This window comes from Marmota flaviventris, chromosome 17 (genome assembly GCF_047511675.1).
Source record: "Marmota flaviventris isolate mMarFla1 chromosome 17, mMarFla1.hap1, whole genome shotgun sequence".
NCBI lineage: Eukaryota > Metazoa > Chordata > Mammalia > Rodentia > Sciuridae > Marmota > Marmota flaviventris.
In genome coordinates, this window is record NC_092514.1 from 60,626,276 (window position 1) to 60,649,245 (window position 22,970).

The following is a 22,970-nucleotide window of genomic DNA, read 5'->3' on the forward strand; positions in this document are numbered from 1 at the left end:
TACCAGCTCTTTGTCTTCCATTAAGAAAGTCTATTGTAATTTAAAATCAGAATGATGATGCTATGTAGATAATCCTGAATCCTCTCAAGTCAAGGTTGGTGTGTGTGTGTGTTGCTGTTTACCAGTAATAAACATGTTGCTCTGCCCTGAAGTTGAGAGGATCTAAGCAGTCAAAAGCTATTGAAGTAGTGGGGTTGTGGCTCAGCAGCAGAGCACTCGCCTTACATGTGCAAGCTCTGGGATCGATCCTCAGTACATTAAAAATAAATAATTAAATAAAATAAAGGTATTGTGTCCAACTACAATTAAAAAATAAATATTAAAAAAAAAAAAAAAAAGACAGCCATTGAAGTAGGGCTGGGATTGTGGCTCAGTGGTAGAGCACTTGCCTAGCATGCGTGAGGCACTGGCTTTGATTCTTAGCACAGCATATAAAGATACATTGACAGCTTAAAAAAAAAAAAACTATTGAAAGCTTTTAATTAGAAGTACTGTGGGCTAGATTTAGGCTCTAGAAATTTACATGTGGTGGTAGTGAGGAGGGGGGTGAAGGAGGATAGAGATTGAAGGAAGACGTGTAAGTAGTAAAGGTATGGAGAGCACAAATGGCAGATGGTAGCAGACTCAGCAGGAGTTGGTTGCTGATCAGCTGTGTTTGGGAGATGGAAAGGATGTAAATTGAGAGTGACTTTGCTATAGATGACTCAGGGGACCATTCACTGAGCCAGGACACCCGGTATAGAGGAGGGTGTCACAGATCTTGCTCTTAAATTTATTTGGATAGCATTGAAGTGATACATTTTAGCCCTTTCAGTAGCAGCCCTAGCATTGTAGGGGGCTGTGTTAAGTGCAAATGGCATCTTAAGTTGCTCAACGAGACTGCCTGTGGAGTAGGTTGAGGCAGAGAAAGCTTTCCCTCTGAATCTCACTTGGAAGGGGATGGGAACATGTCCTTGGAGCAAGAACAGGCACTATGTTTTGCATGGGGTGGGCAGATTTGCCAATCTTTAGGCTGAGGTGTTGGGAAAGGAAGGAAATGATACTTTAAAAGTATGACTTGGAGACCTGTGCTCAGGGTCATAAGTTCCTTTTCAGATCCTTCTAATTTTTCCCCATTTTGTCCCTTCTATGTTTCTTGCCAGATTTTGATGCAAACAATATCTTCAAGGCATTCTTTGGAGGTCCTGGGGGCTTCAGCTTTGAAGGTGGGTATGCCTGCTGCCCTCAGAAGTTCCCAGTTTACAAGCCAGCAATTAGGCAGCTCTTTGGATCAGAGGTGCCCAAGAGTGGGGGCAGTTGAATCCTGCAGGTCGTCTATCCACACAGGTGTTGCTGAGGGAGAGAGATTGGTTCTCAGACACATCTTTCCTTGGGACTATTAGCAACACATCTCTGCAGGATCAGAGAGGAAGTTGCCTTGTACCAAGGCTTCACTGCAAGAGTAGAGGTGTTCAGAAACTATATGCATAAAATGGGCTCACAAATGGGGTGTGACTCAGTGGCAGGGCATTTGCCTGGCATTGGTGGTGAGGCCCTGTATTCCATCCCCAGCACTGCATGTACATAAAGAAAATGCATTCACATGTTCCTCTGGCACCCTGGGGCTGGGCGATTTTAAATTCTTAGAGTTTCTTTGTTTGAGTTTGAAGCAACCCTTGAAGACTTTTTCCATTATCAGAGAAGTGATCTTCCCTAGAAAGTCCACAGAGCTAACTAACAAGCCCTTCTTTTCCCTTTCAGCCTCTGGTCCAGGGAATTTCTTCTTTCAGTTTGGCTAATGAAGGGCAACCACCAGAACCCAGAAAATGCAGACTCACTCAGTTCAACCTCGAATGTGGACACAATTCACCTCCTTCCTTCATCAAGTCTCTGTGTACTTAGAGCAGTTTCGTTTTCTCAGTTGGATGCCTGTGTCTGTGAGTGTGGTGAAGGAAAGGGAGCCAACGCCCAAGATTGGGGAGGGGAGGGAGGCGGGGTGTGGACAGGGAGGCAGCTTGTGAATTTTTGTTGTACTGTTTAACTTTATTAAAAAAGGAAAAAAAAAAGAAGAAAATAAAATGTTTTGACCCTTTCTGGCCCTTTGCTTTGGCAGCTGCTTTATGTCCCTCCACAGCCTATAGGCCATAGCTGAGCCACCAGCGTGGAACTGACCTTGACACAGACTTGAGGTCCTGCAAGCTGACATAAGGGCTTGGGTACCCCAAGCCTGGTAGCAGATGGTGCTGCTGGGTTCTGCCTAGTGGTGGTTATGGGGAAGTGAGTTCAGAATGCATGCTCATCTTATAATGAGATGGCCAGAAGTCACTAGAAGCTGTGTATGTCTAGAACACAGGAGTGTAGGTGGTGTTAACCTGGGTCATGTGGTTCACACAGGCGCTCTCAGTTCTTCTTAGACATGGAGATGAGAATAAAACCTGCCTCCTAACCTCCAGACTCTCAAGTGGGTCAGGCAACTCCCAGGCCTCATCTCTGGCGTTAGACTCACATGGTTGGAAATACCATTAACAACTGCCCTTGGCCTTCTGCATTGGTCCCCTTTCTGGTGTGAACACAGGCTGAGGAGAAGCAGCAGTATGTGTCGCACTGTTCAGTCCAGCTTCCTGTTGAGGTGAGAAGCCTCAGGAGTTCTAGGCAAACATGAGAGGCTTGACTGAAGCTTATTTTTGGTGCTCTGATAGTCTCAATGGCCAGGGAGAGGCCTTGAGCCAGAGAAAAGACTTGATTTCTTTTCTAAGCTCTGCCTTTACCCCCTTTGGTGCATGGGGCAGTAGTGAAGTGATGGCTGAGTTAGGCCTGCGAAGTTTCCCATGAACTAAGCTGTAGGAGACTACTGAGTGTTAAATCATCCCTTGTGTTTTAAAGTAGCAGTGACTTGAAGGTGGACTCTCCTAGAGAACTGGGGAAAACCCATACTAGGAACATTGGCTCTTGCAGAGAGATCTGATCAGACTGGTCTTGGGACACCTGTGGGCCTGATGCCCTAGTTAATGGAGGACAAGAGCTTTTGTGCTCCACATCTCTCCTGGTCAACCCCCACGTTCTGTACGAGTCTGAGGCCAGCCTCTCTCCTTTCTGCCTCCTCATGAAAGCCAACACTGTTCAGTTGCCCAGCCTTACCACAGCTGTGCCCAGCCAGCAGCGGGGAGACAGGACCGATGGCCCCAAGCTGTGGGACAAAGCCAGTCCTAATATACCCAGCCCTGGATGCAGGAAAGACTGAGCTGGGCATAGAAGGGTGAGAGAGACTGCACACAGCTAGGATTAACATGATTTATTTCATTATCAGTCTTACAAGTTGACGAGGCTGGGCAAAACCCGGATAGTAACTTAAATCCAAAATACTCTGTTGAGTGACAACCTGATTAGCAAGGTCCTGTTATTGAGCAGAGGGCAGTGGAAGGCACTCCAGGAACCAGAGCCCATGGAGCAGTGTTAAAACCCCTCAGAGGCAGCAGGTGGGGTTTGCCTGGCCAACTAGAGGTCCCCTCCATTGGCTCTTGGTACCCAGTAGCCTCCTTTAGAGAAGGCTCAAAGGCCTCCAGAGGCACCAGGGAGGCAAGATGGACTGGGCCCAGCAAGGCTGGAGCTCTCCCCTGCTGTGTCTCTGGCCTCTATCTATCTCCTTGGCTATGCAGCAGAGCCACACCACTGGGAAGGACAGCCAACTCAACCCCTTCCTGGGGTGGGACCAGGAGGCAGGCTGGGAGGTGGCGGCTGCTACTGAATCAGTTATCAAACTGTTACCTAGTTATAGGGTAAAGGAGACAGGGACTTAGGACCAAAGGTGGGAGGTAAACCCCTTTTTCTACCCTGGCAAATAATCCCAGGGGTTACAATGATTAAGAAATGGGATCAAAACCCAGGGGCCCAGGGCACTCTTATGCCTCCCAGGTGCTGTGCTGCAAGTTCTGAGCCACCTTTTAAATAAAATTCCTGTTCACTTGCTTTTATTAAAAGAAAAAAAGAAAAAAGCCCGGGGATCCTCCCTCCTGTGGCAATGGGCCCCAGACTACAGCCCCACTGCCTTTGGTCCTTTGTTAGCAGGGCCTGGGCTGGGGGCAGGGCTTGCCAGTTCCTGGAGGTGGGGCAAGGTGGGGTTCTGACTGGCTCCAGCCTTATCAGCTTTGATCCAGATTCCTGAATGGTGTCAATCCACCCACCTTGTGTTGAGACTTGGTGTGTTAGAGGGGAAGAGGGCAGACAGCAAAGGAGAGGCAGTTATTTTACAAGTTTTTTAAAAAGTTATATGTAAGTTAACTTTGAGTAAAAAAAAAAATCTTACCACATGGAGCACATGTAGCCCTCTCCTCCCCCTCCCTTCTAAAGAGTGAGGAGCATATTGTGGCACAAACCCTCAGATGATGATGCAGGACTGCAAGGCGCCCCCCTTCCGGCTGCCATGAGTGGGCACAGGTTTACCCTTCCCGTAGTATCCTGTGAAGATGGCCTTGACCTCCATCTTCTTGGCCAGACTTAGCATCCAGCGCCCACTGCCCAAGGAGTAGAGTTTGCCCCGGGTAAGCTCACCCACCTCCTCACCACGGCTGCCCCCCTTCTCCTGCCGTACAATCTCTAAGAGGTCAATGCCGGTCTGCACGGCCTCCACGTCGGCCGCACAGCCAAGGGTGATATGAGCGCGGCTCCCCCGGGGCAGGTTGTCAGAGGACAGCTTGTCCACGTCATCTGGCCACAACAGCAGCTCCTGCTCACTCAACTCCACCCGGGCCCCAGCCGTCTTGGGTGTCACAAAGAGGGCAGAGATGGTTAATGTGAAGGCCTTGCCGTAAGATTTCTTCACCACCTAGGGAGAGTGAGAAAGAGGAGCCCAAGCTAGAGGGACAGCTGACCAAGGGTGGGTTACTCCTGGAGGGAAGGTCAGCTTAGCAGATGTGATCACAGCTGAGTGGAGGTCTGCATATCTGCCACAGATGTGTGCAGCTGCAGCGTGTGGCAAGCAGGGTGCAGGCTGACAACCACAAGGTGCTCAGAGGCAGGAGAGCAGGGGTAGAACCAGACTGGTGTGCAGACCTTGTCCCTGCTCACCAGTTTCAGGGCTTTGAGGGAGCTGTTGAGCCTCTCAGTTTATCCACCTGTAAACCACATAATACTAGAAGATACCTCAGGGTTAATGTGAGGACTAAAGGAGTGACCAGGTGCAGAGCCAGGGTCCAGGTGCACAGAACGTGCCATTGCTCTTCCAATTCGCCTCTGTCTAGGCTTAGGCTACACCATGGGGCAGTGATCAAAATCTGTTCTGTGTACTGTGGTTTCCACCTACTATACATCAGAGTATATCTGATTTCTTTAAGAAACTTCATTTCATCCATCTGACCTGACCATAAAATCTAATTTGCTCACAAGCCTCTGTTCCAACACTGTCTGGCATGTAATAGGTGCTTAATAAATAAGGCTGAATGAACAAATGGTTAGATATGGTAGTGATAACTTATATATTCAGTCATTCTATGCTATTCAGTTAACTATGCTAGGGTTCTGGAAACACAGGGGTGAACAAAATTAAGAACTCCTGGCCCCCAGCTGCCATCTGAGTAAGAAGACACCAGAAAGCAAACATATAAAATAGTTATGTTAGTCTGGGCAGGGAAGCGGGAGAAGAACAGGGATCAGGGAAGGTCTGACAGAGAGGGTGACAGTAGAGGAAATGGGGAACCAAGTTGTGCAGATCTGGGTGACACATCTGGTGTTTCAGGATCACCGTATCTGGCTGTGGGTGTACAGTGCTATCTGTGTGGTGGTGAAGGATCTAGTACTCCTAAGCCAATGAACTTTACCACGCTAAGCCATTCTCTCTCTCTCTGGGGCAAGGCCAGGCCTCAGACGTAGACAAGAGCCTCAGTGCACCAGGCTACCTGGGACACAGGACTCTTAGCCATTAGGACTTAACATGGGTTCCCCATGAATCCACAGAAGGAAAAGACTCATGGGTAGGCCTCAGGGACAAATGCACAGGCGAGCTCTTAAGAACTGGTACCTGAGGTCTACAGACTAAGCTTAGGAACAGAGAACTGAAGGAGGGGAGGCCATTTTTCTCTAGCTGCTGTCTGGGTCTACTCCCTGCCTGGTCACACTGCAGCCCTGTCCCCCTGGGGAAAACTCACATCCTGCTGACCGTAGTCCTCGGCCCCTGCGGCCTTTCCGTATTGACAGAACTTGGTTGTGCAGTGCAGCACGCCAGGGGGTCTCTTCCCAAAGTAGGTGATCAGATCGATCTTCTCTTTGTGCTCATCCCCCGAGATAACTGCCGGACAGAGAGGGAGTAGTCAGGGCAGCAGAGCATACCAACACCCACCAGGGAGGCCCGGGGGACAAAGCTCCATTCCGCATAAAGTCTAACAGTCCACTACAATTCATTCATTCTTGAGTTGGTCAAAGTCATGCTAACTTTAGAGCTATAAAAAGTACTTAAGGGCTGGGGATGTGGCTCAGTGTGGTACAGCACTTGCCACATGAGTAATGCCCTGGGTTTGACCCCTGGCACCACAAGAAGAAAAACAGTGTTTAAATTCCCTCTTTTTATACCACGCAGAGCTTTACATCTCTTCCTCCCCAAAATAAGGCATCTAAAACTCAGGGAAAGCAGCACAGGCCAAAGAACGCAGATCCACCAACAGCACGCCTAGCAGGGGAAAGCCATGAAAAATGGGGTGGGGAAAAAAGAGGGTTAGGAACACTATGGTACACTGGAGAGGGCCAGAGTAGACACAAACATCTGCCGCTGCGAGCCACTGGGCCTGGGCCAAGAGGTTGACCCTCCTCTATCAGTCCACCACAATGATGAGGGTCACCATACACCCCAATTTCCTCAGGACCCTGAGTAACAGTAGGACCCCATTTCACCCAGGGGCTCACTTATAGAGCAGTTATTTGGTGCCCATAACAGCACACCCTGCGGGCTGGTTGGGAGGAGACTTTGCAAAGGGGCTAGGGCAGGAAGGGTCCCTGGGTATAGCAGGATAACATGGCTGGCAGACACCACGAAGGGTGAGTTCATTTCCAGACTCCAAGCTTTGTGGCTATCCTCAGAGTCATGACCTTTAGCCTGCTGGTTCCTAGAGGTTAATCCCTGTGGGCACTGTCACCCTCCATGGGGGTAAAGACCTCTATTCTGAGAGCAGGTCTTATTCCCTGATCATGACATTTCTTTTGCCAAATCCTGGACAGAAAAGCATTCCAGTTTTTATAGTACCAGCAGCTTCAAGCCACAGCCATGCCCAAGCAGGACCTCAGCCCTGCCTCTCCTGGTTCTCCCTGAAGCTCCTCCAGGGAACAAGGCCAACTCTTGCCAGGGCTAGTGCAGGCATGTTTCCTGACAGGATCCAAGCTTTAGGAGCCCAGAATAAAGTTCTTTGAGAACCCAACACAGACACTGAGCACCCACCTCTGATCAGTAAGGGCTAAGTAAAGAAACAGGTTATTTCAAGCATACAGAGGATCTAAAATTGAGGCGAAGGTTGTATCAGAATTGGTTTAAAGTCACAGATAGATTATTGGGTGACACAGCCCTAGTAGGCCACTGAAGAAGAATGAGGCCCACTTAGACCCTTTCCTATCCCAAACCTACCCTATCACTAGACCTGAGAGCCCTTGCGAGGACAGAACCCTGCTGGCGTGGCCAAGGTCCAGGGCTCCAGGTAACAAATCCCATATCCCTTCTGGGCCTGTTTCTCTTCCATCTGGAAAGCAAAGGATTTGGGACTAGGTGTGAGACTTGGTTCTCTGGAGCCATAAGATGTCACAGAGGTTTGGGGTGCACAAGGTGACCCTGGATGATGTGGACAGGTAAGTCATAACAGTCCTAGTTATAATTTTTTTTTGCAGCTTAGGATTCCATGTAAAATCTTGTTTTGGAACATGGTTCTGCTGTTAAAAACGAATTTGACAACCCTGAACCAGATTCTCTCTCTCAGGTTACATTACATGACGGTATTTCCTGTTAAAACCTACATCCAAGACAGGGGCTGTGTCCAGATCCAGGCTGGGAGAGAGGGACTGGGGGAAACAGAGGAAAGGTGCTCTGGACAGTGCCTCCCACCGTATTTTCACCCTGCATCTACTGTGTGTGTGTGTGTGTGTGATGTATGTGTGTGCGTGTGTGTTTGTAAGAATAGGATTTTTTTCAAGTGTGAACAGAAACAGAACTCCTGCAGGGCAACAGGGGACCCAAGAGGGGTTGCCCTGTTCTACTTCTGTTCCCACCCAAGCTACTCTGTTAAGTGCCCACTTGCTTCTGGCTGGTCCAGGGCAGCTTCCATCTGCCTTCCCCATCTCACCCGACCCTCTGAGTGGGGCTTATGAACAAGGAGATCTGCGCGGAGTTGAGCATCCCTGCCTCCCCGCCTCTGTCCCCCATGCCACCTACAGTGTCGCAGCTCCTTCTTGAAGGCCTTGTGGTTCCCCAGCTCCTCCAGGAAGACCTGGCCAACTTTTCGGAGGATCTCAGAACTCTTACTGGTCAGGAACCAGCCGAAGTAGAGTGGCAGGAAGTCCTTCTCCAGCCCAGGCTTCAGCTTCTTCAGATCATCGGCCGACAGCTGCCACTGGTTCTTCTCTTTGAGCTGGGTACAGTCCAGCCGCCACGCCGTCTTGGGCTCCACCAGCACCACCTGGTACTGGTACTGGTCGGCCAATTCAAAGAGCTGCTCCAGGCGCTCTGGCTCGTGGTTGGTGTCGTCTAGCACGAGCACTCTGATGTTTCGGCGGCAGTAGGCAGCCAGGTCCTCGTCCAGCCGCTTGTACTCCTCGGAGAAGGCTCCGCGGGCACCAGGCGTGATCTTGTAGGCATCGGCAGACACCATCTTGGTGCCATCGTGGTATTTATCCACAATGACCCGGGACAGCGTGGACTTGCCACTCCCTGGCAGCCCTCGCAGGATGAAGAGCGTCTTGCACTCGTGCAGTGCGGCCACCGTATCCTCATCCTGAAGGAAGGGAAACTGCAGCTCGGGCTTGTCCTTGGCCCCGGAGGATGACATCTTTCGAAAGAAGATCTTGGGCAGGAATGTGTGGCTCTTTCGGGAGATGCTTCTGTTCTGTGTAAGGAGGGAAGGGATGTCAGCCCAGGTCTCCTGCAGCCAGCCCAGCAGCCCCTTGTCTCTAGCCTAGGTCTAGAGAGAAGCCCCAGCTCAGGAATCTCTGGGCCTGACTTGAAGCACCCTTGGGTGGTGGGTGCCTTCCCCAGGCAGACCAGTGGTGGCCTTTTTCTCCCTTTAGGTCTGTGTGGCACAAGAGGGAGCCTGTCTGACGCTCCCTAACCTCTTATTCTCCTGGCCTCAAGGATCATCCACTGCTGCCTCTCTGAAAGGGACACTTGGTGGAAGTGCATGCAGGGGAGGCCGGGGCCTGTGCTTCCAGGCCTGGCCCTAACTTTTATATTCCTGGCACCTCTTAAGGATGTTCCCTTTGGAGGCTGGGGACTCTGTCTGGGCAAAGACACAGCTGCCCTGGCTGTGTGTGTGCAAAAAAAGAGTGTGGGGGTGGAGGAGGGTCACCCAAAGACCGCCTCCCTTCCCCCAACAATGGCAGCAACAGATAATACTCTCTTGTCTGGTATGGGGGGACAATGGTCCCACAGAGGGCTAGTGGGGGGCAGGGCAGGAAAGCACTGGACAAAGGGCCTCATTCACCGCCTACCATCTCCTCCTCTGCCCTCTCGCAGGCCCCCTACAAAGTCGAGGTCTTTGTGCCTGCTCTAGGACTAGGAGGCACAAGACACCTGTGTTCAGGATCTAGCTCTGCCCTCCATTTTGCTGTGTGCCAGCAGCACCTCTCTGAGCCTCTTCTTTTCCTGTTTGCTAAAAGCAACAAGTGACTAACAGTTTTTACTGTAAATATCTTCTCCGCACTGGCTTTGCCTCCCATCTGCATCCTGAGAGATTAGGTGGCCTACTATTCCATCAGAAGGGTACTGCCGCAATCTTGGGGCTCGTGGATCCTCTAACCCAGACCCAGGTCCACCCTCCAGCTGGGTGTCCCCGGGAAGCAGCAGTTGGGGCCTTTCCCAAATTCTTTCCTCCTAAATATCACCGTTTCCCTTCTCCATGGGCGTGCGCGTTCCCCCAAGCTTCCTCCTACCTTCGGGCTGCCCTGGAGTCACCAGAAAGCTGGAACTCAACTCCGGAACTTCGAGTCCTCATTTGCATAGCACATCCTCCCAAGAATCCTCAAATACTCTCGCTTTCCGTTACGATACCACCCTCCCCCCCCCCCCCCCCCCCGCGCCCGGCCCGGCCCTCTCTCCCGTCCACACGTCAGCTCACCATGATGAGTGGGGGGCGCCTCCGTCCCGCCTTTGCAGGCACTAGCTCTCCGGAGCCACCCGCCTGCGCGAGGGACACGGCGTCTCGCGGTGACCCACCCCAGGCCCGGCCGCTTTACATAGCCCGGGGGCGGGGCTGCGGCCGACCCTCTGCGCAGGCGCCGCTAATCGAAACTCAAACCACCCTCCGCGCCGGGAAGGAGCTCCAGGCCCTGCCTCGCGCAGCTGCACACCGGGGCTGCACCTGCGCCCCCGGGAGCCACCCATCGGCCTCTTCTGCTTAAACATGTTAAGGATTAATTCTTCTCTTTCTTTCTTTCATTTTCTTTTGCTGGGATGTGAACCCAGGGCCTGGTGCATGCTCTATCACTGAGCTACGTCCTCAGCCCCCATTAATGATTAATTCTTGTACTAGGGTCCTAATCACCTTTCCCCAGCAGCCCCATGGGATTAGGATTCAGTGAGAGAGATAGGGTCTAAACTGCAGAATAGGATCCTGTCTTTAAAATTTGATATTTATCGTGCGCCTTTGCATTTATTCATTGATTTTTGCAACAGTTCTTTAAAACTTGATCTGTGCGGTTGGGGTGTAGCTTAATGGTAGAGCTACTTGACTAGTATACAGGAAGCCTTGGGTTCCATCTCCAGCACCGCAATCAATCATAATAAAAATTTTAAGTGGGGAGCTGGGGCTGTAGCTCAGTGGTAGAGCCTTTACCTAGCATGTGTGAGGCACTGGGTTCGATCATCAGCACCACATAAAAATAGATATAATTTTTAAAAAATATTTATTTTTTGGCTGGGCACAATATCTTTTTTTTTTTAAAGAGAGAGAGAGAGAGAGAGAGAGAGAGAGAGAGAAGAGAAGAGACAGAGAGAGAGAGAATTTTTTAATATTTATTTTTTAGTTTTCGGCGGACACAACATCTTTGTTTGTATGTGGTGTTGAGGATCGAACCCGGGCCGCACACATGCCAGGCGAGCGTGCTACCACTTGAGCCACATCCCCAGCCCTGGGCACAATATCTTTATTTTATTTATTTTTATGTGGTGTTGAGGATCAAATCCAGGTCCTTGCACATGCTAGGCGAGCACTCTACCACTGAGCCATAACCCCAGCCCATAAAAATTTATTTTATTTTATTTATTTATTTATTTATTTTTAATTTTTATTGTTGGTTGTTCAAAACATTACATAGTTCTTGATATATCATATTTCACACTTTGATTCAAGTGGGTTATGAACTCCCATTTATACCCCATATACAGATTGCAGAAACACATCAGTTACACATCCACTGTTTTACATATTGCCATACTAGTGTCTGTTGTATTCTGCTGCCTTTCCTATCCTCTGCTATCCCCCCTCAAAAAATTTTTTTAAATGGAAAAAAAAAAGACATTGTCTAGTTTTTGGTCACTGCGGTAAATTTTGCAACCACCTCACATTTCCTGAACATAGTCCTGGCTCCTTTTCAGCAAAAGTCAGCCTCATCCCTGACCCAGGACCACCGTGGTAAAGGAATTACCCTCTTTGGCCAACTGCTAGGCCGCCACCTCCCCAGTAAAGCCATTGAATGCTTGGATTTTTTAGAGTTTCTTTGCACTCATAATTCTCAGGTCAATCCTGGAGGCAGGTTCCTTATTGTACAGAGGAGGAAACAAGCTTTAGTGGCCTGATTTACTTGATTGGACCACCCAGAGGTGGCAGAGGTGGAGTCCCTCTGCAGCACCTACTCCCAGGCTCCCCTGCTATTCTGTGGCAGAAGCCATCTCTCTTCCTCTGGGTCCTCAGAGCAACCACCAGCACCAGCGTTCCCTTCATTCCTTTCATTCTGCTTTGGGGCCTAGTCAGCCCACAGTATGATTGCTGATGATGGCTGAGGCCTTTCCAGCCAACACTGATCCTTCCTGTGGTGTGGTCTTCCAGTCCTGCACTCAGTAGGTCCTTGCTGGGCGAACCAGGGGCTAGGAGCTGGGTAGACACACCACTACTCCCAGGCCGTTCTCTTTTCCTTCTCCCTTAAAACTTTCTGGTTTCCAGTCTAGCACAGTGGCACAACCCGAGAGGTTGTGGCAGGAGGATCGCTAGTTCAAGCCCAGCCTCAGCAAGGCCTTAAACAACTTATTGAGACCCTGTCTCAAAATTAAAAATAAAAAAGGGTTGGGGACATAGCTCAGTGGTAAAGTGTCCCTGGGTTCAATCCCTAGTACCAAAGAATAATAACGACTATAACTTTCTGGGTTCCCTGGAGCTCACCTGCTTCTTCACCTGTCTGAGATCACCTTTCTCATTTCTTCCATGAGGCTCTTCTGAAAACGGGTGGGAGTGAGGGGGCAAAATGATATTTAGGGTTTGCAAAAGTGAAAGATACATATTTAATGAGAAATTAGTGATAGAAAGAGGTAGAGGTGACCTGTGGGAACCTGTTTCCCATTCCCCCACCCCCCCATCAAAAACACATCTCAGCTTGAAAATCCAGTTAAGAGGAGTCGTGGCCCTCGAGCACCAGCTTCCTGCTAATGCCTGGTAAGGCAGGCTTCACTCTACTCCTTTTCCATTTCTTCGGCAATTTTTGTTTCCTCCGCTTTCACTTCTTCTTTTTCTTCTGTTTCCCCCGGTTCTTTCTCTCCTGAACTTACTTCAGAAACTCTTTTCTCCAGTCTTTCTGAGGCCTTTGTGCTTAATTCTCCGGAAATCTCTTGGTCTAATTCTGAAGGCCGCCTGTAAATTTCCCTGGACTCTCTCCTGTCCACCTCCAGCAGCGTCCTGCCCTCCGACACTCTCCTGGAATCTTCCCTGAAGCTTCTTCTGGCTTTCTCTGCCTTCTGTCTCTGAGAATCGTCCTTGAATTCCTCATCCTCTGTGTCTCCGTCGCTCTCCCCTTGCTCCCTTTCCCAGCTCTTCATCACCTTCTTGGTGTCCTCCCTCCCTTTCTTCCCTTCCTTCTCCTTCGCCTCCACTGTTCTGTCTTCATTCAGGGCAGGGGCCTCTTCTGAAAAACAGCACAAAGAAGGGAAGAGAGGTGAAGGCCTGGTCATCACTACGTCTGTGGAGGCCTTTGCTCCTGAGAGAAAAGCCCCGAGACTGTTTTCACATGCTCCTTCCCTTGGTGTTGATGGAGCCCTTCCCAAAAGGAGGAAAGGGGACCATCACTCCTTGATCACGCCACCCCACGTGGCAGCATGTGAGGGGCCAACACCCTTCCAACAGGAAACTGCACAGTGTTGGAATCTGCAGTCAAAGGACTCCAGACCCGCAAAAGAAAATCACACGATGGTCACTGCAAGTACAGAAGAGTCGAGCTGAATGTAGGATGGTCCAACCCAAGAGCCTGTGTTCTCTTCCCTCCCTTCCCTGTGGAAAGTAGCCTAGGTGCTGGGAAATGGCAGCAGATTCTTTTCTCCACTATCCTCCTTCAGCCATATTCTCTTTGTCTCTGGGAAGTGTGTGTGTGTGTGTGTGTGTGTGTGTGTGTATATATATATATTTTTTTTTTTTTTTTTTTTTTTTTTTGGACTGGGAATTGAACCAGGGGTACTTTAGGGTAGTTTACTCTTGAGCTACATCCCCAGCCCTTTTTAATTTTGAGACAGGATCTCGCTAAATTGTTTAGGGCATCGTAAATTGCTGAAGCTGCCTTTGAACCTGCACTTCTCCTGCCTCAGCTTCCCGAGCCTCTGGGATTACAGGTGGGTGCCACCATGACAGGAACATATTTATCGTTTGTTAAGAGGGTTCCTGTAAAAATATGAAAAGGCTGCCAGCAGCAGGATCAGCTAGAGAGCTGCTGTTTTATGACCAAAGGGATTCTCACTCCTTGTTTTTAACAGTTACAGAGAAAAGTCACCAATCCCCTGCTGAATCCTTCATTCTCTTTCTGGAAGCTGCTGGGTTCCCAGCCACAGGACTGAGGCTCTCTGCCATTGGAGGTGAAAAAATAAGCAATGCTGCCACCTGCTGTTCTGAGAAGGAAGTGCCAGGAGTGCCCTTGGCCACAGTGTCTTCAGCATGAGGACCCCAAAAGACACTTTCCCTAGTGTGCAGCCTGCAGAAGGGTGGAAGGGCTGCTTGGAGCATCTGCCATTTCCCATCTGCCCCTTCTCTTTTCACATCTATCACTCCTGTGGCTTCTTAGAGCAGCTCTGAGGGCTGCTGAGGGGATTCAGCTGCCACGTGGCAGGCGCCAGATAACAGAACTGTCACGTGGCTGTTCTGGTGTCTAGAAACCTCTTGCTGCTATGACCTGGAGGACCAGAAAGGATGGATCCTTGGAGCCTGGAGGGTGTTAGCCAGGAATCTGCCCTGGACTCTGTCCTCCTGGACCACCGCCCCCACCCTCCACTGCAATATGGCTGAGGTAAGGGGCGCACTCCACAGACGGAAGCAGACAGGCCATCTGTCACCAGAAACAGTGTGGAGCCATGGTAAAAGCACAGATTCCAAAGTCAATATTGAAAGCCACTGTGGATTTTTAACCCCACTGCCTCTGTGTCCTCATCTATCAAATTAAGCTAAATATACTTTTTTTGGCAGTGTTTTGGGAAGGCTAGGGAGTCAGTGCATACAGAGCCCTTAGAAGAAGGGCTGGCCCAGGGAAGGCCCTGAATGGATGGAGACCAGCTGCTACTCTCAGCCCAGTTCCTTTGGACGTGCCCATCCTCTGCCTCTCTTCCCTCACTCCTTCCCTGTGGGCAAGGGCAGCCTGGAGACAGAGGGTCACAGAGGGTCACAGACGGCTACTCCCTGAAGCCTTCTGAGAAACAGTGCTGTCAGGCCCTGCTGTTAAGCAAAATAGTGGCCTCTGCACTCCAGCCTCGCAGGAGCCCCTTTGCCTGGAAGTGCCACCATGCACAGGAGCAAGAGCACACAGCAGAGGGGGCTCTGAGCGCTGACAGGTTGGGCACAGAGCCCCACCCACAGTGGGCCCAACCCTCCCCAGTCCTCTGCTAGGGAAAGGCTGTGGCTGCAGAATCAGAAGGCCCTGTGGACAGTGCCACCCTGGCTGGGGGAGCTGCTGGAAAGTGTGGCCAGGACTGCTGGGAGAGAAGACCCGGGAGGACACTGGAGTTGCCCTTTGGGGGTTCCGGGGACGCACCTTTGTCTTTGAGCATCTCCCTGTAGTTAGTTTTCTTCAGTTCTTCCACGATGCCCTTGTTGGCATCATCCAAGGCCTGTGGAGAGCAGAGGGGCTGGTGAACGCTCTGAACCCCTGTTTGCCATCTGCATCTTTTCCTTTCCCTTCCCAAGCCTGGGGACCGGAAGGCAGGGCTCAGGCGAAACCCCGCCACCTTGGGTTTCCTTCTGCACCGGGGTTAGTGCATGAGAAACACGTGGCTGGAAGTCAGTCCAATTCATTCCTCCTGGGCTTAGGCATTAATTGGGAGTTCGGTTGGTCTGCTATCTTCTACCCTTTTACCTAATGCCACTCTTGGCTTCACTCAGTGTCCAAAGATAACCCAAGCCTCTGAGCACTCAGCGAGGCAGCCAGCCGAGGAGGGGACGAAGGGCTGAGGCTTCAAAAGGGGCTTCCAGGACATGTGCAGTTTCCTTAGCTCAAGTTCAATTCTCAGGGCTCAGCCTGTGTGCTTTCTCTCTATATATTTGTTTTGGAAGTGCTGGAGATGTCACCCAGGAACTGAAGCATGCTAGGAAAGTGCTCTACTCCTGATCCAGACCCCCAGCCCATTTTTTTTTTTTTTTTTTTTTGTAAAATGGAGGTCTTGGAGGTCTCAAGGTCTCCCTATGTTTGTTGCCCAAGCTGGCCTGGAGTTCCCGGGCTCAAATGATCTTCCTGCCTCAGTTTCCTGAGTAGCTGAGACCACAAGCTCATGCCACTGTGCCCTGCCTGTGCATCTGGAGGGCATCTTTGGCCTGCCTCCTCTCAGGGTCCCAGTGGTCTGCCCTGTAAGTTCCTGCCCAGAGATGCCCATCCAGGTAGGTGAGGGATCAGGTTCCTGGTCCAACAGGAAGTTGCTAAGAGCCAAGTAACTCCCTTCAAATTACTGCCTAGCCTTCAAGGTGACCTCAAATCCTCTTGCTGGGAAAGCCTCCAGCCTGCCTCAGGGGACACTGGGCTCTCACTCTGAATTCCCCTGGTTCCTCACGGTGCTGGTCACAAACCAGGGTTTGTGATTTTTGGGTTTCTTTGCACCTCACCCACCCCATACTGGGGACTGAACCCAGGGTGCTGTACCACTGAGCGACATCCTCAGTCCTTTTGATTTATTTTTTAAATTAGTTTTTTAATATTTTTAAAATATTTTTTAGTTGTCCATGGATCTTTTATTTATTTATATGCAGTGCTGAGAATTGAACCAGTGCCTCACACATTGCTAGGCAAGCACTGTACCACTGAGCCACAACCCCAACCCCCTCCTTTTGATTTTTTAAATTCTGAGACAGGGTCTCACTAAGTTGCTTAGGGCCTTGCCAAGTTGCTGAGGCTGGCCTCAAACTTGTGATCCTCCTGCTTCAGCCTTCTGAGTCACTGGGATCGCAGGTGTGCGCCACTGCACCCAACTGGTGCTTTTGTTTAAATCTTCCTGCTGACACAGTTTCTTGTGAGCCAAGAGCATAGCCAGACACTTTGGGCTTGACAACCAATACTGAATACTGCTCAGTAAATGTTTTCTGAGTTGAATCGCCATGCTGTCTGCTTGCAGGCTGTTCACGCAGAAGAGAATTAAGCAGGAGGGACCCTGCATGTGAATTGTGAAGCAGAGGAGCATGTGGCAGGGCTTTAGTGACCTGGGTGCTCTTCCCCCAGAGGTCAGAGTTACAGGCAGGATGTGTACTACAGCTGTCCCTCAACAGAAGGACAATGATGTGTTGCCCTGGGGTGTGTGGAAACAGGGGACAGCCTGGGACCTGTGGGGCCTGTTGGGAGTGTTTTCTTGCCAATAGCACAACTGGCCTAACTAGCCTCTCACAAGACCCAGTGTGTCAGGTCACTTCTCTGTCATCCCTGCCCTCCAGTCCAGCTGGCAGGCTGACCCCACCCTGCTGCCTTCGTGACCCCTACAGACCGTGAGTCCAGGCCCAGCGTCTCCTCTGCTGGCCTGAGGAAACCCTCGGTTTCCTCCAGCTTCACTTCAGGCCCACCGGCTGTCACACCCTCAGTGTTCTTGCCTCGTGGCCTGTGCCCTTATCTTTGCCTGGAATGTTCTAAACTCTCCTTCACTTGGCTAACTTCAACCTCAGGTTTCAGCTTGGATGTCCCTTCAGGGGGCCTGACCAACCCCTGCCATCCCGAGGCAGCCACGAGGCCCTGCTCCAAACAGAAGTGTTAGGGTCCCTGCTCCTTTCCCAAGGTCCTGCTGCTGAGGGTGGCTAATGGCTGCTTCCTGAGTAGGTCAGGACAATTCTAATAGAGTGATGTGGACTTTCACAGGGACACAGATGGCTGGGGAAGGGAAATGTCACCTCACCCAGACCAAGGGGTCAGAGAAGGCCTCCTGATGGGACATCTAAGCTGAAACCCGAGGTTGAGTGGAAGTAGCCAAGTGAAGGTGAGTTTAGAACATTCCAGGCAATGATAAGGGCACAGGCCACGAGGCACAGGAGAACCTGCTCAGGAAAAGCTGGGGCTGGTTTGACCTGAAGCTGAAATGCAAGGGGTCGGGTGGGCTCTGGCCTGCTTGGACAGCGCAAGAGCCACAGGGTGGAGAGAGGCCACCAGAGGCTCTTCCACCTCCCAGAGAAAAGCCAGGAACCTTCTCCCAGACACTGAGAACCAACAAAGGGTTGAAACAGGAAAAAGAGGAATTCACACTGTACTTCCTGTTGTCTCTTGGATGAGGTGGCAATTTTCAAACTGCAAGTCCTAAAATCAGTTTAGTAGGTCTCAGGCGGCATTAGATGAAATAAAATGGAAAGCCAGATATGATGGCACGTGCCTACAGTTTGGGCTACTCAGGAGGCTGAGGCACAAGGCTTGCTTGAGTGCAGGAAGTCAATGCAAGGTTGGAACACAGAGTGTGCATCACCCCCCCCCCCCTCTCACAGTACTAGGGATTAAACCCAGAGCCTCACACGTGCTACATGCTAGACAAGTGCTCTCCCACTGAGCTACATCCCCAGCCTTTTTTACATTTGATTTTGAGACAGGGTCTTGCTAAATTGCTGAGGATGGCCTTGAACTTGGATCCTCCTGCCTCAGCCTTTTGAGTAGCTGGGATCTAGGCAGATGTCACTGTGCCCAGATTGCCCCTGTATCTTTAAAAATAAAAGACAATATGAAATAGCAATGCACATCGTACACAGGGGAGGTAAAAATGTTCTGTAAAACTTTTTCTGGTTTTTTGTTTGTTTGTTTCAAATACAATGATGCACAGTAAGGTTGCTGAGAGGTTTCAGGGTAGGGACAATGCACAGTGGCAGCCACACTGCAGAGTCATCAGCCTGCCTAGCAAGTGCCTATGGGCAGTGGATAATAAGCTGCTATGAGCGGCCAACTGAAAAGGCTGAGGGGAGCCCCAGCCCCACTGCCCACTCCCAAGGCCCAGCTGGGGGACCAAGGCTCACGCTGATGATGGCCTGCTGTGCCTCGTTGTTATGGACCAGCTTCGCTCTCTCCAGGGCCTTCTCAAAATTGTTCACAGCCGACTCCAAGTCTCGCAACTTTACTGGAAAGCAAGGGGGAGACACAGCACAGGGAGACTGTGATATTTTATGTCGCAAGATGGAGGCCCTGGCCTGCCTGGCCACACCCAGGGCCTGAGAAGCCTGAGGGGCTAGATGGAGTCAGCCCCAGGGCATGGGCAGCACCACTGAGATGCCCAGTCCCATCTCACCCGTGAGGACTGGAACTGACAGGCCTGAGCCTTAGAATCTACCCTTCAGAGGGGTCAGTGAGGGAAGGGGTTTCAGGATAGGGACAATGCACACATCATGTGTCTCCAGGGTGGTGGACACAACCCCATCCTGTTCCATCTTTATATTTTTCTAGAAGAGGAAATCCATACTTTAAAAATAGTCAAGTTTTTCACACTCTGCCCAAACCAATGGGTGCAGTGGCCCATGACTGTAACCCGGCTAACAGGACAGACAAGGCAGGAAGATCACAAGGTCCAGGCCAGCCTCGGCAACTTAGTGAGACCTTGTCACAAAATTAGAAATAAAAAGGGCTGGGAGCTGGGCGTGATGGCACACACTTGTAGTCCCAGTGGCTCTGGAGGCTGAGGCTGGAGGATCGAAAGTTCAAAGCCAGCCTCAGCAACTTAATGAGGCCCTAAGCAACTTAGTGAGACCCTGTCTCTAAAATACAAAAAAGAGCTGGGGATGTGGCTCAGTGACCCCGAGTTCAATCCCAGGTATTCCCTGCCCCCCAAAAAAGAACTTCAGTTCAGGGAGGAAGGAAAAGCACTAACCAGCCAGGGTCTTCCCAGATGCTCCCCACCCCCCAATTAATGGGAATGGAATACAGGGTCATTTTACTATTGAGTTATATCCTCTGTCCCCAGCCTTTTATTTTTATTTTTTTTTAATTTGAGACAGGGTCTTACTAAGTTGCTGAGGCTGGCTTTGAACTTGCAATCCTCCTGCCTCGGCCTCCTGAGTAGTGGGGATTATAGACAAACATCGCTGCTTTCTTTATAACTGTGCACACCCAAGATTCACCCCTTCCCAAGTATTGCTTTGGGATTCATGGAGGAAGGAGGACCTGTGTCCATAAGTCAAATTTTAAAAGGAGATCCAAATGTAATTCTGAAAATATGCAGAGCCACAGTAAGTGAGGTCAAATATATATTTTTTTCAAATACACATTAGAGATGGAGAATCAGTATTCATTCAGAGACAGTGGCACATTCCTGTAATCCCAGCTACTCAGAAGGCTGAGGTAGGAGGATTGTAAGTGTGAGGCCAGCCTGAGCAACTTAGTGGAACCCTGTCTCAACATAAAAATATAAAAAAGGTCTGGGGATGTTAAGCACCCCGGGGTTCAATCCCTGAAAAAAAAAAAGCTTGAGGGGCTAGGGTTGTGGCTCAGCGGTAGAGCGCTCACCTAGCATGTGCGAGGAGCTGGGTTCGATCCTCAGCACCACATAAGAATGAATGAATGAATGAATGAATAAATAAATGGTATTGTGTCCAACTACAACTAAAAAAAAAAAAAAGCTTGAGTAAAAGATACCTAGCAAGCAAGAGCCAGTGGCTTAATACATGGACACTATTACCATGGTTTGGATATGGTTTAAATGTCCCCCACAAAAAAAAAAAAATTAGTATGTTAGGAGCCCAGTCCCAGTGTGGTGATGTGGGAGCTTAAAGAGGTGAGGCTTAGGGTAAGGTCACTGGGAACCCTACCCCAGAGGGATTAAGGCGGTTCTCAGGCAACTAACTATTTGGTAGTTTTCTTGAGAAAGTTGTTATAAACCCTTGAAGATGGCGTCCCCCAGTCCTGTGACTTCCTGTTTAGCAACACGATTGCTTGTCCAGTATGTGCTTCTGCCACTGCAATATGCCATGAAATGATACAGTCAAGTAAGAAGCCCTCACCAGGGACTGGGGCTGTAGCTCAGTGGACAGCACTTGCCTAGCATGTGTGAGGCACTGGATTCCATCCTCAGCACCACATAAAAATAAATAAAATAAAGGTATTGTGTCTACCTACAACTATAAAAAAGAAGAAGAAGAAGCCCTTGTCAGATCAGGCTGGGCAGGCAGCAACCAAAGGAGGCAGATTTAAAAGGGCCGCTGAACAGGCTTTATTGATATATCACTCCCGGGCGGAACTCGATCAGACCCACAGAGGGGACAGGAGAAGGGTCTGAGGAGAAACTGCGTGGAAGCTCGACCAGACTGGACTTTTATGGGGCTTACAGCAGGAAGGGAAGGGCTTGGGACAGGAAAAGGTGTTTCTAGGGTCCCTTGCCCCCTTGGAGTTGGTCAGGGGAGTTGGCTGAACTCCAGGATTGGCCAGGGGGTCCTGCTGATTGACAGGCGTTAGTCAGGAGATCTGGCTGATTGACAGGCGTTTCTGCCGGCATCTGATTGATGTTCAAAGCAGTGCGGGCTGCTATGTTCTATGTTGCCACTAAGTCGCCACCAAGTCGCTGCCACTGACCTAACAGCCCTCACCAGAGCCCAGTCAGTGCCAATGTCAGGACCTCAAATCTTCAAAACTATAAGCTAAAAATACCTCTTTTCTTTATAGAGTAGCCTGTCTTAGGTAATTAGTTGTAGTAATATAAAACTGACTAATAATTTGAGGATGGCATGATGCTATGTTGGTCTGCAGCTCCTTGCTCTTGAGGTATCCCTAATCAAACTTTGCTTAAACCAAGCCAGCCTGAGGATGGCAGCTGGGCCTGAAGGCTGTTCATCTCTGAGCCTGTTACCTTGTGCCTGTGCCACCAAAACGCTGGCGTTCAGCTGCCACTCAATGTCCCCTTCTTCCTCGGCACATTGCTGAGACTTCTCACCATAATTCTGAGCCTGCCAGGCCTGGTCCAGCTCCAAGTAACAGCGGCCAATCTCATGGAACAACCAGGTCTTCTCCAGGGTAGTTTTAGCCAGAGGGATCTTCTCTTCCCACCTGGTGACATGAAAAACCAGTGTCAGCTTCTTTCCTTAAAATTCTGCTATCAGCCACAGGAGACCAAGGCTTCCTGCTAGGTGACAGAATAAGACTCATTCTTAACCTTCAGCCCAGGTGTGCAGTTAATTAGCATTAACATATTTCAAAACTACTAAACTATTTTGGTAATATCAATGGGATGGGAGGGGCTGGGGTTGTGGCTCAGTGGTGGGGTGCTTGCCTCACATGTGTGAGGCACTGGGTTCAATTCTCAGCACCACAAATAAATAAATGAATAAAATAAAGGTCCATCAACACTAAAAAATATTAAAAAAAATCAATGAGATCAAATTTGGCACAACCCTGGAAAATAATGTTTAAAAGTAGCATGTGAGCTAGGCCCACACATGTAATCCCAGCAACTCAGGAGGATCACAAATTCAAGTCCAGTCTCAGCAACTTGGCAAGACCATGCTCAAAACAAAGAAATAAATAAATAAAAATAGCTAGAGATGCAGCTTAGTGGTAAAGCACCCTCGGTTCAAACCCAGTACCAATAAATAAATGAATAAATGAAGACAGCACTTGAAATAACATCAAAATAATGTTTAAGAATTTTAAGTACCTATGAGAGAAAAATTGGCACAGAAAAAAGACCAGCATGAAAAACAAAAAAACCCAAGTACTGGTCTTTGGGTGGTGGGTCTAATATTTTCTTCTACTTTTCTCTATTCTCCAAATTAATATTTAACAATAAGCATCTTTTATTATAAAACAGTTTATTACAACAAGATACTAATGGGTGGGTAAACACTGATCCTCCTCTTTCAGCCACAGACACCAAAGGCAGGCTATCAGGAGACTGAATCATGTGGAAAGAAGGTAACTGGTAAACAAGTCTTTGGATCAAGCAACAGGGGTCCGAAGGCCTATTTCTCTCCAGGAAGGGTGGGTGAGCCCAGGAAGCAGGTTCTTCCAGGTCTGGGGCTCCCCCAAGGCTTCCTAGGACTAATCGCTAGCCCCTGCCCCAGAAGCTAACTAGCCCCAGGGCTGGACATCAGAGTTTGGCAGTCAGGCCACCTGGGGAGTTCAGATACTGTCCTCAGTGAGTCCACAGGACCACACAGTCACACAACAGCCTCAGAGGAAGTCTCAAGGGTCGCTTTGTCCAC

The 22,970-nt window shown here is 49.8% G+C and overlaps 3 protein-coding genes across 13 annotated transcripts in view; 1 reads left to right on the plus strand and 2 right to left on the minus strand.

Annotated features, from left to right (window-relative positions):
• Dnajc7 (DnaJ heat shock protein family (Hsp40) member C7) overlaps nt 1–2,083 on the plus strand; it is a 33,724-nt gene extending 31,641 nt beyond the window's left edge. For all 6 annotated transcript variants that reach the window (XM_071603992.1, XM_027947233.2, XM_071603993.1 and 3 more), the window contains 2 exons: nt 1,143–1,205; nt 1,741–2,083. In XM_071603992.1, coding sequence (XP_071460093.1) covers nt 1,143–1,205; nt 1,741–1,778 — 101 coding nt within the window. In that variant the 3' untranslated portion in view covers nt 1,779–2,083. The remainder of the gene's footprint in view (nt 1–1,142; nt 1,206–1,740) is intronic.
• Nucleotides 2,084–3,256: 1,173 nt separating this feature from the next.
• Cnp (2',3'-cyclic nucleotide 3' phosphodiesterase) lies at nt 3,257–10,413 on the minus strand. Of its 2 annotated transcripts, none has more exons than XM_027947234.2 (4): nt 10,278–10,413; nt 8,381–9,050; nt 6,120–6,259; nt 3,257–4,801 (listed from the first exon to the last, which is right to left on the minus strand). In XM_027947234.2, the coding sequence occupies exons 1-4, from the start codon at nt 10,278–10,280 to the stop codon at nt 4,355–4,357; spliced, it is 1,260 nt and encodes a 419-aa protein (XP_027803035.1). In that variant the 5' UTR covers nt 10,281–10,413; the 3' UTR covers nt 3,257–4,354. The 2 variants fall into 2 exon arrangements, with proteins under 2 accessions (XP_027803035.1, XP_027803036.1); XM_027947235.2 differs by lacking the exon at nt 10,278–10,413 and adding an exon at nt 10,093–10,187.
• A 2,218-nt stretch (nt 10,414–12,631) lies between these two features.
• Odad4 (outer dynein arm docking complex subunit 4) overlaps nt 12,632–22,970 on the minus strand; it is a 28,528-nt gene continuing 18,189 nt past the window's right edge. For 4 of the 5 annotated variants that reach the window (XM_027947081.2, XM_027947082.3, XM_027947084.2 and 1 more), the window contains 4 exons: nt 21,620–21,816; nt 18,804–18,904; nt 15,376–15,451; nt 12,632–13,272 (listed from right to left, as the gene is read on the minus strand). In XM_027947081.2, coding sequence (XP_027802882.2) covers nt 12,824–13,272; nt 15,376–15,451; nt 18,804–18,904; nt 21,620–21,816 — 823 coding nt within the window. In that variant the 3' untranslated portion in view covers nt 12,632–12,823. Of the gene's footprint in view, nt 13,273–15,375; nt 15,452–18,803; nt 18,905–21,619; nt 21,817–22,970 lie in introns of those variants that run through there. The other variant, XM_071603756.1, reaches the window with a different exon arrangement.